Consider the following 16,060-nt stretch of genomic DNA (forward strand, 5'->3'; position numbering starts at 1 on the left):
TTGTTGGTTGGCTTTTTCTTATGATATGATTAATAATTATCGGGCCCCCCGGTATATATATTTTATATATATATATATATATATATATATAAACGAGCAGAAAGGGAACAAGAGAACCGGGGGGGCCCGATAATTATTAATCATATCATAAGAAAAAGCCAACCAACAATGACACCAAGGACAACATAGGGGAAATTACTTGTACTTGAATTAAATAAATGATAAATTAACGGAAATGAAAATGGATGAAAGAACTGTCCTCAGGTGGGGAACGATCCCACGTCTTCTCGCGTTACGCGTGCAATGCTCTTACCATTGAGCTACCGATATATATATATATACAGTCGACGTCCGAAAAAATGAATGCATGCCTTTTACTCCCCCCAAGAGCTCAAATCGCCACAGGCACGTCCTTAAACTCTGCCAGTACACATATTAGGCGTATCGGTGCTCCTACTGTGGTAGGAAACAGCGGGTGCACGCGTGTATAATTAAGGAAAATATACCGTGTCCCGTGACAATTGCCCCTTCCCACTCTTGGTATGCTTCTCTGCGTTACATTGATGTATTGAGGCGAAGCTGACATCCGGGAACCGGCATTATGCAACACGCCGTGCTTTCCGAGCTTCGAAGCCATTGGCGAGAATTACAAAGACGGAGTTGGTGCCATTGCTAACAGCGGCGGATTGTTTCAATGCGAGAAGCTTGGTAGCGAATGTCGAAGCAGCTAGGCCTAACGTTGCCGCGGTGGCAGCTACGGCTGACAGCGGATCTGCGTGCGAGAGCGCCGGTTCGAGGTGGCAAGATGATGAAAATGGCGGCGGCGGTGGCTTCGACCTCTTGTCACGGCAAGAAGTCCGGAAAATCGGACGGCGAAGGTTTTTGCGTCCAAAATTTCAGACGTTCTTATACTTTATGGGGTACGTGCCGGGGCCGCGAAGGCGTCCGAATTATCGGGCATGTCCAAAAAATCGGTCGTTGACTGTATATATATCTGCATCTTCCCAGTGCATTGCATGACCTGCCGAACTCCACTTCTCCCTCTTAATCTCGTTTGTTCATTATCTAACCTGCACTGTCCTCTTCCTGTCTCTTTATGTTACACCTACAATTTTTCCACTCCGCCACTTGTTAGTCCTTAGTTTCTTGTTAGTCCTTACTTTCTTCTCAAGTTTGTTATCCTCCAAGTTTCAGGCACATAGGGGAATACGGTTAGAATGCACTGATTGTATGCCTTTATTTTAGAGTATATCGGTTAGTTGCCTGTCATGACTTAAACGTGCCTACCGTTGTGCTGCAACCTATTTTTGTTTGCCTGTAAATTTTATCATGATTCAGGTCCCTTGCGTGCACTAATATAATGCTTGTATAAATTCAGTGTGGACGAACAATAAAAGCAAAGCTTTAGTCAGCACAGCATGTGTGTCGTTAACTACAGTTCAGTCACATCTAAGCGCTGTTTCCTCTGTTCCATTTAACCTATTGCTGCTTCTATTTTTATGGCATTCATATTTTTAATCAGCCATTCTGATTCAAATGCATATTGTTTTGGCACGTAGGATGACAGAGAAAATAATGTTGGGGCCAAAACTCCCACCGGAGAGAAGACAAAGTCTGGGTAATTCTTTTTTTTTAATTTTTTTCATGCAGCCAATCGTTAACTGAAAAGAACAAAGTGTACTAATGTATGCTTTTTCTTGTTTTCATAGGATTGTGATCAAGAAGCCTTGTAAGTTCTTTCATCAATATATATCTTGTATTAAAATTTTTAACGTAACAGCATTTGTGTAGCAACCTTGTACTAGCATAGTATTTTGTGCACTGAAAATCAAAGAAATTTGCATTGCTTTTCTTGTGCGCTTGCACTTGCAAAGCAGTGCTACATTTGATACGTCATATAGTTGGGCATGAATGTTAGAAATGCTCATTTTTATTGTGCCTGACAGTGTTTGTTCTTTTGTTAGTGGCCTACCAGAATGCACCAGGGCAGCCAGCACCAAAGGAGACTCTTATTCTAAGTCATGGAGCTCTTGGGACTCGCAATGTTGATTGGTATGCTTTTCTTTAGGACAGTTAGATATTCTGTTGCCCTCTTGATTTACTTCAGAGTTGGATTTCCTAGTGTTATTTTTTTTCTTCCTTTCTTTCAGTGATTTGAACACCCTGGTCATCTCCACACCATTTAGTGTTCTGGACCGGATTCAGCCATTCACATTGACAATATCTACAAATTGCTTACTGCTTATTGTTAGTATATTTTTGCACTATTGGTTGCAGTAATGGTTAAAACGGAACAGGATTGTTAATTCATATTAACATGTACAGATTTTTTGTTTATTTGTGTATTTTACATAATTGATTTATAGTGTTGCACATATTGTCGATATTATTTGTCTACGGCAAGGCATGACTAAAAATGTTTTTTCAGCACAGTACTGTAGACATTTATTATGCCCTATTAGTAAATTAGACATCATTTATGTTATAATTGCTGAAATGCTGCATGGAGTATATCATGCCCCTATATTTTTATTGCGATAGCAATTATATGGACACTCCAAAGCAGATTTCTGCCGTCGGCGTCGCCGTCACCGTGAGGTTCCGTATGACGTCAATGGAGATGAAATAGTCGCCGCGCGCCGCCGAACGCTGTATGTGCGAGTGAAAGGGCGCGAGGGACGCGTGCTTTCACGGCGAGTGAACGCACGGCGGAGAACAAACGCGCATTCTGTGCCGTGCTCGTTTAAGGGCTGCAGAAGTAGGCGTCTATTTCCTCCTTTACCATCACCATATATGTAGAGCAAACGCGCCTTCTTCTGACGCACGAAAGGCCGTGGGGGTAGGGGGATGGAAGGGAGGCGACGTTTAGCTGCGGCACCAAGTGCCTATTTATATCAGAGGCTCCAGCAACAGTCACCAACACCGCACGCATTTTGTGCGAACGCGGGCAAAACGCCGAGGGCGTCGACAACAGTTCTGCGTGTTGCCGGTGCTGCTGCATGTCCAAGTTTATATAGCTGATAAAGCTACTATCATTACTCCGTATAGCTCTCTACAAATTCGCTATCGCAATTGATGCTTCGCCTTTCAGGTGAAACTGCGACTACTTTTTTGATTGAAGAAGCGTGGCATTCGTTTTTTTTTTTTTTTTTCATGATTGCAGTATATTAAAAGCAATCCTTATGGACAGCGCCTATTCATCTTTAATTTTGTAATTTTTCTTTGTGACAGGACTTTCACTGCCACTTGACAGAGAGTGAAGTGGTTGGTTACCTTGGTGGAACATGGGACATTGCTGCACACAGTGAGTTATTCTGCTGTAGCTGTCTTATCAAAATATTAAATATAGGCTGCTCTTTTTTTTTTTTTTTTTGGCTGCATCAAATTTTTAAGCATCACCTGTGGCAGGTAGCAGAATTCTAACCCTAAACTAAATTACTCGATCAGGCGGACATTACTTCCACAAGCAATCAAATGTGGGATTCACTAATGAACAAAATTTCACTATGAAGTTTTTTACTAATTATTTACAGCATATATTGCAATTTACAAACTGGAGAGAAGTTAGTTTGCAAGGCATATCGACTTGGGACGAATTTTAAGGATTGCACTGGTTTCGAGCATATGTGCATCCAACTTGCGATAAATATGCACTGTTGTTCTAGTTACATTTTCAAGAAATGCTGTGTTGTGCATTGAAATGCAAAAGTAACTGGAGCGCCCATGTATTTTTTCGCACACTTTGAAAAGTAATATCTTGAAACTGGGGGTCATCGTGAGAATTCGTTCCAAGTGGATACGCCTTGTGAACTCACTGGCTACAATTGGTAAATTTCAATGTGTGGGGTAAAGTAATTAATAAAAAACTTCATTAATGTAATTATGTTAATTATTAAATTAAGTATTTTTGATTTCTTGTAGAAGTAATGCCTGCCACAGGCAATTTTTTTAAATATGGTGCAGCTGAAAAAAACACCTCGTATATATTATACATGTAGTAAGAAAATGGCTTTGCATGAAGCCTGTACCTACATGTGACAGCATGGGCAACATTTTTGGGTCAGAAGTGCACTATCACTGGCTTATTTTCATTGTTTCACTTAACCATAGAAACTCTATGAATAATAGTGTGAACTACACCTTCTGTCCATTGTGGTGTTCGGCAGGACATTTGCTTGAGCACTGTTGTGAAGTCCGAGGGTCCGAGCGGCCATAAAAGTTCAATGGCTGGTGTCGTGCTAAGTGCCGGCAGAAGGAGAGGCTCCAGAGAGATGAGAAAAGCGTTTTAGATACAAATGTACATTTTATTTCACGCGAAGGGCTCCATGATTATCAAAGCTTACTACATGCTAACATCTTTGCATGTCCGAGCGTCTACATGGTCGAGCGTTTACATGTCTGAGCGTCTACATAGTCAAGCGTCTCTCACAACACTCAAGCTCCACTTTTTATGCAGTTAATTATCCCCCTTTCACTTGATGAGGGAATTCACTGCAGTTCTTCTTGGCCAATCACAAACTTCGACCAGTTCGCAATATCCTGCCCATGATGTGGCACCGTTAAGCCGGGCTCCGCCTCCAATGTTGCTTGATCACCCCCGCACAGCTTGGCAACAGGTGGCATCTTGAGAACCAAACGTCGATGTGGTTCCCACAGGAATGCTCGACGTAATAGTCAGTTTGACAGGGTCCAGGGCCTGGCCTTCACGGAAGCCACCGTTTCCAACGAAGGCGGCGGCTGTTGTCTCGGAAGGGGGCTCTTGGCTTGTGCGTCACAGTTGGCGCTGGACCTCGTCGTTGTCCGGGCGGGCGCTGATGCTTCCTATAAACACCTCAAAAGTGACGTCGTTTTAGCGCTGCACGCTGCCGATGACTCATTGCAGCCTAGAGTCCCGGAACTTGTCTTGCTCATCAGCTCTGGGTGGTCAAACAGCCGAAGCGACGAAGCATAATTGCTCGTTCATTCGCCCCAGGTGACCCTGAATTAGTCGCCAGCTCATTGACCTCGAGGAAACGACGAAGCTTGAATAGTACTCCACAGCTGCACATCTGCCGGGGAAGCATTCTTTGTCCCGAAGGACTGCCAGGCACAACAGCACTGGGCAACCATGGCAGGTCAACCCTTAGTCAAAGGCTTGAAAACTATCTTCAGTAATAAAAATCTTACATGCAATTCTTACATGGCATTACACATTATTTTATTTGACAAGAACCTCTTTTTGTTTAAATCCTTTAACTTCAATACGTGGTGTGCCATGTGCTGAAAATAAATGTTCAGTGTTTTGTTTTACATTCTTATGTATTACATGAAACAGAAAAGATGTTGACATGTCTAGCATGAAGCATAAGAGATGTCTATTGTTATTTATTCATATACAACGTGAACGCTGGCATTCTCTTCCATTTGTCCAGACCTCTCCATATTGCAAGCGTTCCCATGCAGAGGGAGACTCGGTGACAAGGAGGCTGCTCCAGCCATAGAGGAAGAGGTACAGTAAATGCTTAAAAGAGTTTCACTTCGTTTTTCAGAGAGGCTCCAAGCTACTCATAGAGTTAGTATTCATGATTGCATCACTTCGTCATGGCTGTTCTCAGATTCGCGAGTCACTTGAGCAACGCCATCTCACCGTTGTGGGTTGGTACCACAGTCACCCAAAGTCTCCACCACAGCCAAGCTTACGAGACTGCAACTCCCAGCTGGACTACCAGATCACTATGAAGGGTGAAAGTGATTCTTCATATACACCATGCGTTGGCCTCATATGCTGTAAGTGCACCTTGAACTGTTAGTGGTGGTGGTGGTGTTGCAGCAGGCGGGGTTAGCCTGGCATGCTTGGCCAGCAACTATAGTTAAGGGGGGCTAAACGTAGATCAACTGTGTGTCTCAGAGGAAGGCAACAGATGTAGACCTCCTTTCCTGGGTCTCTTGGCCAAATAGGAAGCACTACATCTTGAAAGCTAGCATATGGAAAGCATTTATTCTGTAGGCTATGAAGCAAATGCCTTTCTTTCCACGTTGAACTGCAAACACAATCGGACAAAGTGCTCCACATTGCCATTCTCGCCACATAAGGCACGTAGTGGGGAAGCGGATCATGCAGTCTTAAATAATTAAGCCTGGATGTAGGCGAAGCTAGTTCTAACACAATACAATGGGGTAGCCTCTTGGCGAGTAAGTTGTTTAATTGCTAGCTGTTTGAGCAAGACCGAATAAGTGGGGGCCATTACATGCTGGCCTGTTCATGTGGCACCAAGAAAAAAAAGAGCAAGCATTACATACCCTCATTCAAAAGATAAGTTATTTTACATGCTAAGCTAGCAGCAACAGAGTCCTGTCACATGTTTTTGGCGCTCTGAAGGCTTGGGCTAGTATATGTAATGTGAGGATTCCTTTCACGTAATTCTATATTCCTTTATCATCCCCCACTCACGACCGGCTGATCCTGGAGATAGCATAGGTGGAGTGACGTTCAGGCCACTCATGACGTGAGAAAAGGAAAAGAATTAAAATAGAATAGTTACATTATCTCGGCTTTGCATGCGTCTTGGGATGAACTGCCAAAGTGCTTAGTCATTCTTTCTTACTCATGAGCCACCATCACATTTACGATTGTAGTTGAGTGGTTCGAAAAGCGTGAAATATCGAACTCAGTGTATTACACGGAGGACGACATATGGTCCATAGACAGCGATAAAAGGCTGTCTGAAGTTGATGACAGTGGACCTTAAGTATAAATAAACATTCATTCTTTGAAGATAAACTTTGCGGGTTTCATCTTATTTTTCACAACTGTGGCATTGCTCTGCTGAGCTCAAGGTCGCTGGTTCGATCCTGGCTGTGGTGGCCACATTCCAATAGGAGCAGATTGCAAAAATGCTCGTCTGCCATACATTGGGTGCACAATACAGAGCCCCAAGTGGTCACAATTACTCCAAAGACCCCCCCCCCCCCCCCCCCACGCCTCATAAGCAAATTGTGGTTTTGGCAAGTAAAACCCCAGAATTTTTAAATTTTTTTTAAAAGTCTGTTTGGACATTTTTTTCTGCCCCTTCAGAACAAATTTTCATATAGGATGGCGACCACAACATAACAACTTGACTTTGAGCCTTCAATTATGAAACCTCATTCAAAAGATATTTTACATGCTAAGCCAGCAGTAACAGTCCTGTTAAATGTTTTTAACACTCTGAAGACTTGAGCCAGTATATATAATGTGAGTATTCCTTTCGCTTAATTCGATCTGCCAGATAATTCGATCAATTCCATCGGTCCTGTCATGGCCGAATTAATAGTAGTTGAATTGCTATACTACTAATATTACTACTATTACTGTATTTACCAGTTTGGTAGCTGCTGGATGCCTCGTAGGTTTATTAAATGTTTCGGTGCTTTCAAGGTGCATTGCATGCAAATCAGCCAATTTCATTCCTGTTGCTGAGATAAAAGGGAAACGTCCAGCAGTTTATTTTACATCAGGCCTGCTATAGTAGCTCAGTGGATAATCGTGGGTTCAGCTTTTAAGCAGGATGACGAGAATGGCAGGTTTTGGGTTAAAGGTCAATGTTGCTTATTTGGTTCCTTGATGTCTAAGAGGAACTCGAGGAACCTTGACCCTCTCTACAGATATAGCATACAGAGCATGATTACGTTCTGTTATACGTGCACATCAGTTTGTGCAACTGCACACAATGCTGTCAAAAGTAATACACAAGGAGTTAATAAACATAAGAAGTGTGAGAAAAAGCACTCATTACTGTTACACAACTTGTAGTAATAAGCAAAGAGTGGCACCAAAACACATTAGAAGAAAAAATAAAACACTTCCTCCTACAAGTAAAGGTTTACATAAAGTCATGGCATAGTAAACAGAAGTGTAAAGGAAGTACCGTATTTTCCGGTCTATAAGTCGCACTCCCCTCAAAACGGCACTTTTCCTGGAAAAAAAAATGTATGTAAGTCGCAACGGTGTATAGGACACACCTGTTTATTCGGTAAGCGATTAAAAAAAACAACAGTGATGTTTCACTTCGTGAACACGCGCAAGTGTATGGGTGCTATTCCTATATAATTGCGATAGCAATGATATGGTCACTCCAGGCGCATTTTTGCCGTGGTGGTCGCCGCGATGTTTCGTATAAAGTCCAAGGGCGATAGCATCGTCCCCGCGCGCCGTATGCTGTATGTGCGAGTGAAAGCGTGCAACGGTGAGCCAAATCGTGCACAAGGGAGGGAAGCGGGAAGGCAGTGCAGGAGGTAAGGTGGTGGTTGGTACTCTGGTAGCAACTGGCTATTTTGCGCAGCGGCGTGCGTCGTATCTTGAAAGTGATCTGCAAATGCGACAACTTCGGGGTCGGTCGACTCACAGTCGGCCTGCTGCCGCTTGCGTTGCGGCTGCGTCCTTTTCGTATGGTGCTCGGCAACTCGTTCAGTCGGTCAGGAGGCCAACCCAGCATGCTTCGCATGGCCATAGCATCCGATCCGATTTTGACGGCAGTTCTTCCGGAAAAAAAAAACATAAGAAAAAAAAGGAGTGGAAGCACTATTAACGTACTTCGTCGTTTTCATTTGTACATAGCCATCATCATCATCCCTGTTCTTCTTCTTCTTCACGCATGAGCTGGGGCATTTCCTTTTTGGAATAAAAAGGGCTTGACAGCTTGGTCGGTCTCGGTCTTATAAAGTCCACCACTGTGTAATATATATGTCGCACCGTTCTACAAGCACCGACAAAAAATTCAGCAAGAACTGCTACTTATACACTGGAAAATATAGTATGCAATTTGTGGGCATGTAAAATGTCAAAAGTGGCATCACAGTTCATCCTGTGAATAGGCAAATATAACTCTCTAACCCTTTCAGTGTCGAGGTTTTTCAGAAACCCCAGCATCAGGTTTCTTGGCTATTATAAAACAAACACAACAGTTTATTTTTGGTTAAGCAGAAGGAAAACAATTTGCACGGATAATAGCAAATGCACTCACTATACTAGTATTGTCCTAGCTTCGTTTTCCACCTCCTACCTAGTTTCGTTCTGATGCACACACTTTCACAATACCGCTGTTGTATTGAGGTGAAAGAAAAAAAAAAACAACGTATGGCAGATAACCAGAATATGCAAGAGAGGTGGCCTTGCGCTACAGCGCGCATATTTGAACGGAGAATCGCCGAAGTTCTCGTTCACCAAGTCCGGGAGCCACCCCTGCCATTTGCGGACGTGCACTCTGCGCAGTACAACGTCGTTAGAAGAGGTTCGTTCTGCAGTGCGCTAACAAGAACCCAGAGAGATCAGAAAATATACTTCTAAAAATGTACAACAGATGACGGAACTACTCGGGGCTTGCCAACCTTGTGTTACTTTGTACATCCAACTGGAGAAAGTGTAACGTGCGGGTACATCAGTGACATAATGGGCCAGAAATGCACAAATTTACCGGTACATCAGTGACACTAAAAGGGTTAAATGAGTTTTATGATACTTCAATTTTTTTTAGAGGATTTGTTGTCACAAGGCACATTGAAAAAAAAAATGAAATAAAGGAAAATTGTATATAAGCGTGCAGCACTCCATTGTGCGAGAACTGCAGCAGTGTCTCTGAAAACTTGTTGTCTATCACCAAATAGGGGATCACAGAGTTTCTGTGGCATATTTCAACAGGGGGGGAAATACGTTTGGCATGGTACATCTATTATGGATACAGCATGTCATTGAGGATATTTAAGTTTCTTTGTTTCTTGTTTGAAAGGACATAAATCTCCCCGGAAGCCCTTTTTTTTTTCCTGTAATATTTAATATCTTTACCACCAGAAAATGAAATGCTTGCCTGCCATAATTTGTTCTTATACCCAGTATCCTTCGCTTTGGCTCTTGGAGAGAGTACCTGTTGAGTGAGTGGATTGATGTTGGAAGTGGGTGTACTCAAGTTCCGTACATTTACCTTTCGTATATTTGTGTACTAGGGAAGCCTTCGACTAAGCCAACTGTTTGATAAGGAGGGGAAAAGGGCAGTTGTGCCCTTCCGTCACAGTGAGAAACACAGCTGTCTTGCTCATCATTATGTGTTGTTAATGTAATAAATAATAGTTTTGTGCTTACATCTACTATTGCTTAATTAAATATAGCCCTGTGTGATTATTTGTTTGCTCTAGTGTAGTCAAATCCTTGCTGTGTATTGCTAAGTGTTGTGTATGTTTTATCAAAAGGGTGTGATGAGTTACATCATATCTGGATGACAATATGATGAATCGTGTATGGTCTAAACCCCGTGAATCAAGCATGTTCGATGTTTATGCACAATAGCAGTTTTGTGCAAAGAACAGAGCTAATAACAAAATTGTTCTTATTCCAGCTCCTTACGTTAAAGATGAATCCTGTGTAGATGCCAAGTACCTGGCCTACTGGGTCATGCCTCCACCAGAGGTAAGCTTATGCACTGAGGGGTGCTAAACGGGCTCTAAAGGTACATGTAAAGTTGAATTAAATTGAATTGATTTTATTTCATCAGGAGGATGAGGGGGCCAAGGATAAAAGCTACGAGCTTGACTACCCTTTGGCCCCCACATTCCATTGACAACAGGACAAGTGTGCTTACCTTATTTGCACGAATCTAACTTGCACCTTTTTTTACGAGTTACAATCGGATACGAAATCAAAACCGCATTCGCGGCATTGGCAACATCCTACTGTCAGACGCAGTGTCATCGCCATCGCGAGATGGAGGTAGAGCATGTTTTCTTGTAAGTTGCTGTGGGTTCGTTTTGTGCTCCACTACGATCACTTTCAGAGATACTGTCACTATCACGAGATTTCGCGCGACTCAGTACCAGATGCATCAGCGTATGCTGCCACCAGTGTTTCTGGCACTGCCAAGTTTGCTATCTGCGCAGAGTGCCAGGAGTACGCTCAGCTGCACATTTCGGCAAGCCCGATGCTGAGCAACGCAATATTTTGTGAAAGTGTTAGCAGTGTAAGTGTGATCACCGGTGAATACCGCCTTGTGTGCGCGCACCCGTGTGCCGGCACCGCCCGCTCGCTCCCTGAAGCTTCGTTTTCTGTCGTTATCGGGAAGCGACTGTTAGCCGGCGTGGGCAGTTTCGTTGCCCGCGCTTGCTATGCGCTTGCGCGCCACGATATTTACCTGCACCGTTCGTGCATCGTGCTATGGTGCACGAATACTTCAAAAATACGTCCTTTTAATTCGAACAAATTTTCGGGCCCCTTCGAGTTCGAATTATCGAGATTCGACAGTAGTTTTAATTGTGTTTCGATGATTCGAATTTCGGCTAATACGAATATTTTTCGTGCCCCCGTGAGATTCGTATCATCGAGCTTTTACTGTAGTTGCTAAAAGCGTATGCAAGCCGCCCCCCCCCCCCCCCCCCCCCCCCCCCCCCACCTCCCTCCCACGCTGCCTTCCCGGTTTCCTCTCTTGTGCGCGATTCGGCTCACCATCGCATGCTTTCACTCGCACATATAGCTACATACGGCTCGTGGGGACGATATTATCTACCCTGGACTTCATACGGAACATCGCGGCAACCACAATGGCAAAAATGCACCTAGATTAGAAATATATGGCGCCCATACGCTTGCGCGTGGCCCGCGTTCACGGAGTGAAACGTCGCTGTATTTTTTTTTTAATTGCTTACTGAACAAACAGGTGCGTCTTATACACTGGTGCGACTTATATACGTTTTTTTTTTTTTTTTTCGTAAAAACTGCCGTTTTGAGGGGGGTGCGTCTTATACAAACGTGGTAGTTATAGTCCGGAAAATACGGTAGTAGTTTTATCGACCGTATAAACTTGTAAACATTCGCTGTTTAACTAAATTGGTAGACTAATGCCTAAGCACACGTACTACAGCACATGGTCGAAGCTACGGGAGCTAGGCTCGAAGCACCGTTACTAGAATACTTTGCCAGTTTGCAAACTCCGCCAGGATGCAGCAGCAAAACGTGGCCCCTTTCGGCTCCCACTCGCGAGGTGGCGCTTCCGACGCCATTGGCCCGGTCGCATCATGGTTACGGAGCCTGCGCGCTGCGTTAAACGCAATTTACGCAGGAGCCTGCTCGCTGCGTTAAACGCAATTTACGCAGTTTATTCTGTGTAACGGCAGTTATTTCTGAGATTGTAAGAACGCTATTTTGATTGTGCAACTAGAGTATCATTTCAGCCACTAGAGCGATTCCACACGGCAGAGATGTGACTGAGACGCCTCAATCTAGCTAGTGCTATGCGGGACTTTTATCCATTCAGCTGTGAAGATTAATCAGGTTTAGTTCTTTTTAATTCAGTTCTATATAAGATTACGTGTTTACCGTGGGTCACGGAACATAAGTATCTGATGCCGCCGAAAATATTGAAACCTAGATAGAACCACTCGTTTGTTCGAGAACACTCAATGCCAGGATAGTCGTTTTTAAACGCAAGATACCGAAGTACTTCAGTGAAAGCTCGCCGTTTTTAAGGCTATAAAACGCGAAAGACGACGAGAACAACGCAAGTCAAATTGAAAACAATTTATTAAGACGAAAACCGTAGATGGCTCATGGGCAGAAAAATCCGACATCCGGTGTTATGGCACCTAAATTCATCGTGCCACCAGCAAAGGTCGTGGTTTTGAGTGCCTTAGTTAACTCTACCTTAATTCACATAGAGTTCATTAAGGCACTCGAACCCACAACCTTTGGTTTTACTTAAGACAAAGTTAATTAAGACAGTTAATTAAGATATAGTTAATCATGGCACGCAGACCCACGACCGTTGGTGGGAGTCGGATCCTTAACCATTGATGTTAATTAAGGTGAAGTTAATTAAGGCACATTTAATCAAGATATAGTTAATTAAGACACTCGAACCCACAACCTTTGGTTTAATTAAGGAGAAGTTCATTAGGGCACACTTAATTAAGGTACTCGAACCCACGACCTTTGGTGGGAAAGAACAAGTAATTGCAAGTAAAGGTAGTCAAAATTAACCCGGAGTCCCCCACTACAGCGTGCCTCATAATCATATCGTGGTTTTGGAACATATATAACACCAGAACTTAATTTGATTTTTTAAACTCACAACGCATTCGAATGAGAATGTCAAGTAATATAATGAATTTCTCGTGAGCGCGCACGCTTTCGCATTCATTCTCTTTACCGTGTGCTTAAGTGACTCTTAACTTTTTGAACAATGCAACAAACATCAACTGGGAATCACATTTCAAAAGCCAAAGCTACAAAATACGCGCTTTTTTGTTTGCTACAGCTATCTTTTCCTTGCTTTCTAATCAATGGTTAAAATCTCGGGAGAAAAAGTGCATTCTTGTCATAAGTTGCAGCGGGAGCACATGCCGCACGAGCTGCGTCGATAGATCTCGCTGGGACTCACAGGGATTGCGATCACTACGCAACAAAGTTGAACGCAATGTTACTAGTTTTGTTGAAGGCAAAAAACAAAACAAAAAACACCCGGCACAAGACCACGCCTGCGTTGACAACGCCAGCGTGGTGGCCAAGAAGCTGTACTCACCGCTGACACCGGCCGACAGCTCCGTTAGCTCCGTCAAACCGGTCAAATGGCGACGAGTGCGCCCCCGCTCGGCGGTACAGGGAAGGGTGACATCCGCGGCACGGGAGTTTGCAAACTGAAAGAGGTAATCTAGTAACGGTTGGCTCGAAGTGTGTACGAGGGGGCCATATTGAAATGCCGATGGCGATATGGTAGTGCAAATTTAGGGTCGTATTCTAACGCGCAGGCAATTTTTGGACCCGTTTTATTGGAAAAAAAGTGCGCGTTAGATTCGAGTAAATATGGTACTTTATTTCTATTTTATAAATCGGGCGCATATCAGGTGCATGTTACACTCGATTGAATTTTTAGCTGCTTACCTTAAGCCCACGAAAATTGGGTGCACATTAAGATTTGAGGGCACATTAGAAATGTGCAAATACGGCAACTAGAATGGTAACAATACGTAGCTGTTGCATGTAAACAGAGAAGCTACAATAGCATTGAGAAAGAAGAAAACTGGAATACAGTGGAACCTCATTGATACGATCTTCGCGGGAACCAGAAAATAAAACGTATCATCCACAAATCGTATCATCCAAAGCAAGCCCCAAAACGTAAGATAACAGGCTCACTTGGTGACAAACTCGCTAGCAAAGCTTTCTGTGGCGTCGAGTGATACTGCTCCGCATAACGCGCGTGTTATGCGGAACAGCATCACGCGACATCTCAGCCAACACACTTTTATTGAGCAACTTTAAAATAGCTTATCAGTTTCTGTTGAACTTTCTTTTTTTCAAAATCCGTAAACAAGTTCTTAAAAAAAAAAAAAAAGCCGCTGTTTCCTCACTCAACTGCGCATTTTTTCTTTCAAAGCCAGCGCCTTGCGCTTCCTTGACATAGCTGCGGAGGTCACGACACCACAAGGCCAAGGATTCCTAAACAAAGGAACACCGTAGAGCAGCTTGAGACAATAAGCGATACTACTGACGGACGAGGGCAGGTGCTTCATTCAGCCACGTGACCGCATGAAGATCTCGCCTGAAAAGCCAACTAAAATAAGCGAAAGCTGACGCGAGCAGACGATACTACGAGTGCGAAAATAGCAGTTGGACGGGTCCGCATGATACCATTTTCCCACCGGGGTGCGTGGCAATTTAAATTGGTCCAGGATCAATCCCTCCCACGGCATGAAAAACCTGCTTCACGGCAGCTTTTGTTTGGCGCGTTTTGCCGCCGCCGGCACGCAGCGCGCGTTTTTCCGCTAGTGTCGTCGGCTCTTAACACGTTGTTTGTGGGTCGTTGGAATGTAATTTAATCTAGTACACTTGAATATAAAGCTACGAGTTTTGTAAATACCAATTTGCAGTCGTATCATCCAATTTCAGGGGAAAACGTGATCATATCAACCACATGAAAATACATCGCTCCAATGGGGCATTGGCCGGGAAACGAAAATAAAACGTATCATCCCAAAAAATGTATTATGCAGAATCGTATCAATGAGGTTCCACTGTATATATGCTGAATTAAAGAGCACATAGATCTATTTTAAGCATAAGAAACACAGTATTTATCATTCTAATGAAGATAAAACAATGAGAGCAAAAATATTTTATATAAAAATTATGTTACCCAGTGCATCATTGCAACAAATGCTAACACTAAAGAAGTTTGGAAAAGGGTGTCACAAGTGGATCAATATCTTGATGTAGATGATTTAATTGGTTTCACGATTGATATTAGATCAGCTACCTGTCATAATTTGTGTGTTCTGTGTGGACAAGCCATGAGAAAGCATGCCAAGTATTATAAATACAGTCAAACCTCGTTAATTCGGATCTCAAGGGAGTAAAAAAAATGTCCGAATTATCCGAATGCCGAATTATCGAATGGACAACAAAATATGCATATGAACAAGGCTTTTATTCCATACCTTCACTTCGTAAAGAAGTCCGTGATGGTTGTTTGTTTTTTCGTCGAAAGCTGGGCGGCAAGGTCGACTTTTCGCACATGCGCCAACCCGTCCAGTGCAAGCGTGCCGCGACGTGCGCCGAGGCGCGCGCCGCGTCTCTTTCGGCTCACGTCGCGGCGTGCCAAGACGCGCGCGCCGTGAAAGCAGCCGCGAAACGGGTTTTTCTAGCCGCAGAAGGGATCGCTCCAGGACCGATTTCTTGCGGTTTGCCGCGTGCCGCGCATGAAGGAGACCAATGAGAGCAGTCCGCTTCCCTGACGTGCGCGCGGGAAACTGGTGTCATGCGGACCCGCCCGACCGCTCGTTTCTAGTCCGACGTTATCGGCGCGCAGGTCAGCATCGTTCGCGGCCAGCCACGCTGCGCCAGCCGAAACGCCATCTCTTCCGACGCGCGCGCGTCGGCTGTTATCTTCGGAGCATGCGCAATATGATCACAAGCCCGCGCGCCGCTTTGAAGGGCTGTCTGCGACCATCGGCGAAGTGGAGTGGGCGCCTTTATTTCTTCGCGCTAAATGCATTGTGGGTTGGCGCATTCTGCGCGACCAACGCGCGAATGGGTCAGGAGCCGTGCCCATCGGGCCGCGTCGGA

At 44.0% G+C, this 16,060-nt stretch overlaps 1 protein-coding gene across 2 annotated transcripts in view; it reads left to right on the plus strand.

Moving 5' to 3' along the window:
- LOC119462563 (MPN domain-containing protein-like) overlaps positions 1 to 16,060 on the plus strand; it is a 57,120-nt gene that overhangs the window by 13,523 nt on the left and 27,537 nt on the right. For both annotated transcript variants that reach the window (XM_037723904.2, XM_049667799.1), the window contains exons 5-12: positions 1,560 to 1,618; positions 1,710 to 1,729; positions 1,965 to 2,052; positions 2,151 to 2,247; positions 3,232 to 3,304; positions 5,412 to 5,488; positions 5,595 to 5,766; positions 10,347 to 10,417. In XM_037723904.2, coding sequence (XP_037579832.1) covers positions 1,560 to 1,618; positions 1,710 to 1,729; positions 1,965 to 2,052; positions 2,151 to 2,247; positions 3,232 to 3,304; positions 5,412 to 5,488; positions 5,595 to 5,766; positions 10,347 to 10,417 — 657 coding nt within the window. The remainder of the gene's footprint in view (positions 1 to 1,559; positions 1,619 to 1,709; positions 1,730 to 1,964; positions 2,053 to 2,150; positions 2,248 to 3,231; positions 3,305 to 5,411; positions 5,489 to 5,594; positions 5,767 to 10,346; positions 10,418 to 16,060) is intronic.

The sequence above is a fragment of the Dermacentor silvarum genome, chromosome 1 (assembly GCF_013339745.2).
Source record: "Dermacentor silvarum isolate Dsil-2018 chromosome 1, BIME_Dsil_1.4, whole genome shotgun sequence".
Lineage (NCBI taxonomy): Eukaryota > Metazoa > Arthropoda > Arachnida > Ixodida > Ixodidae > Dermacentor > Dermacentor silvarum.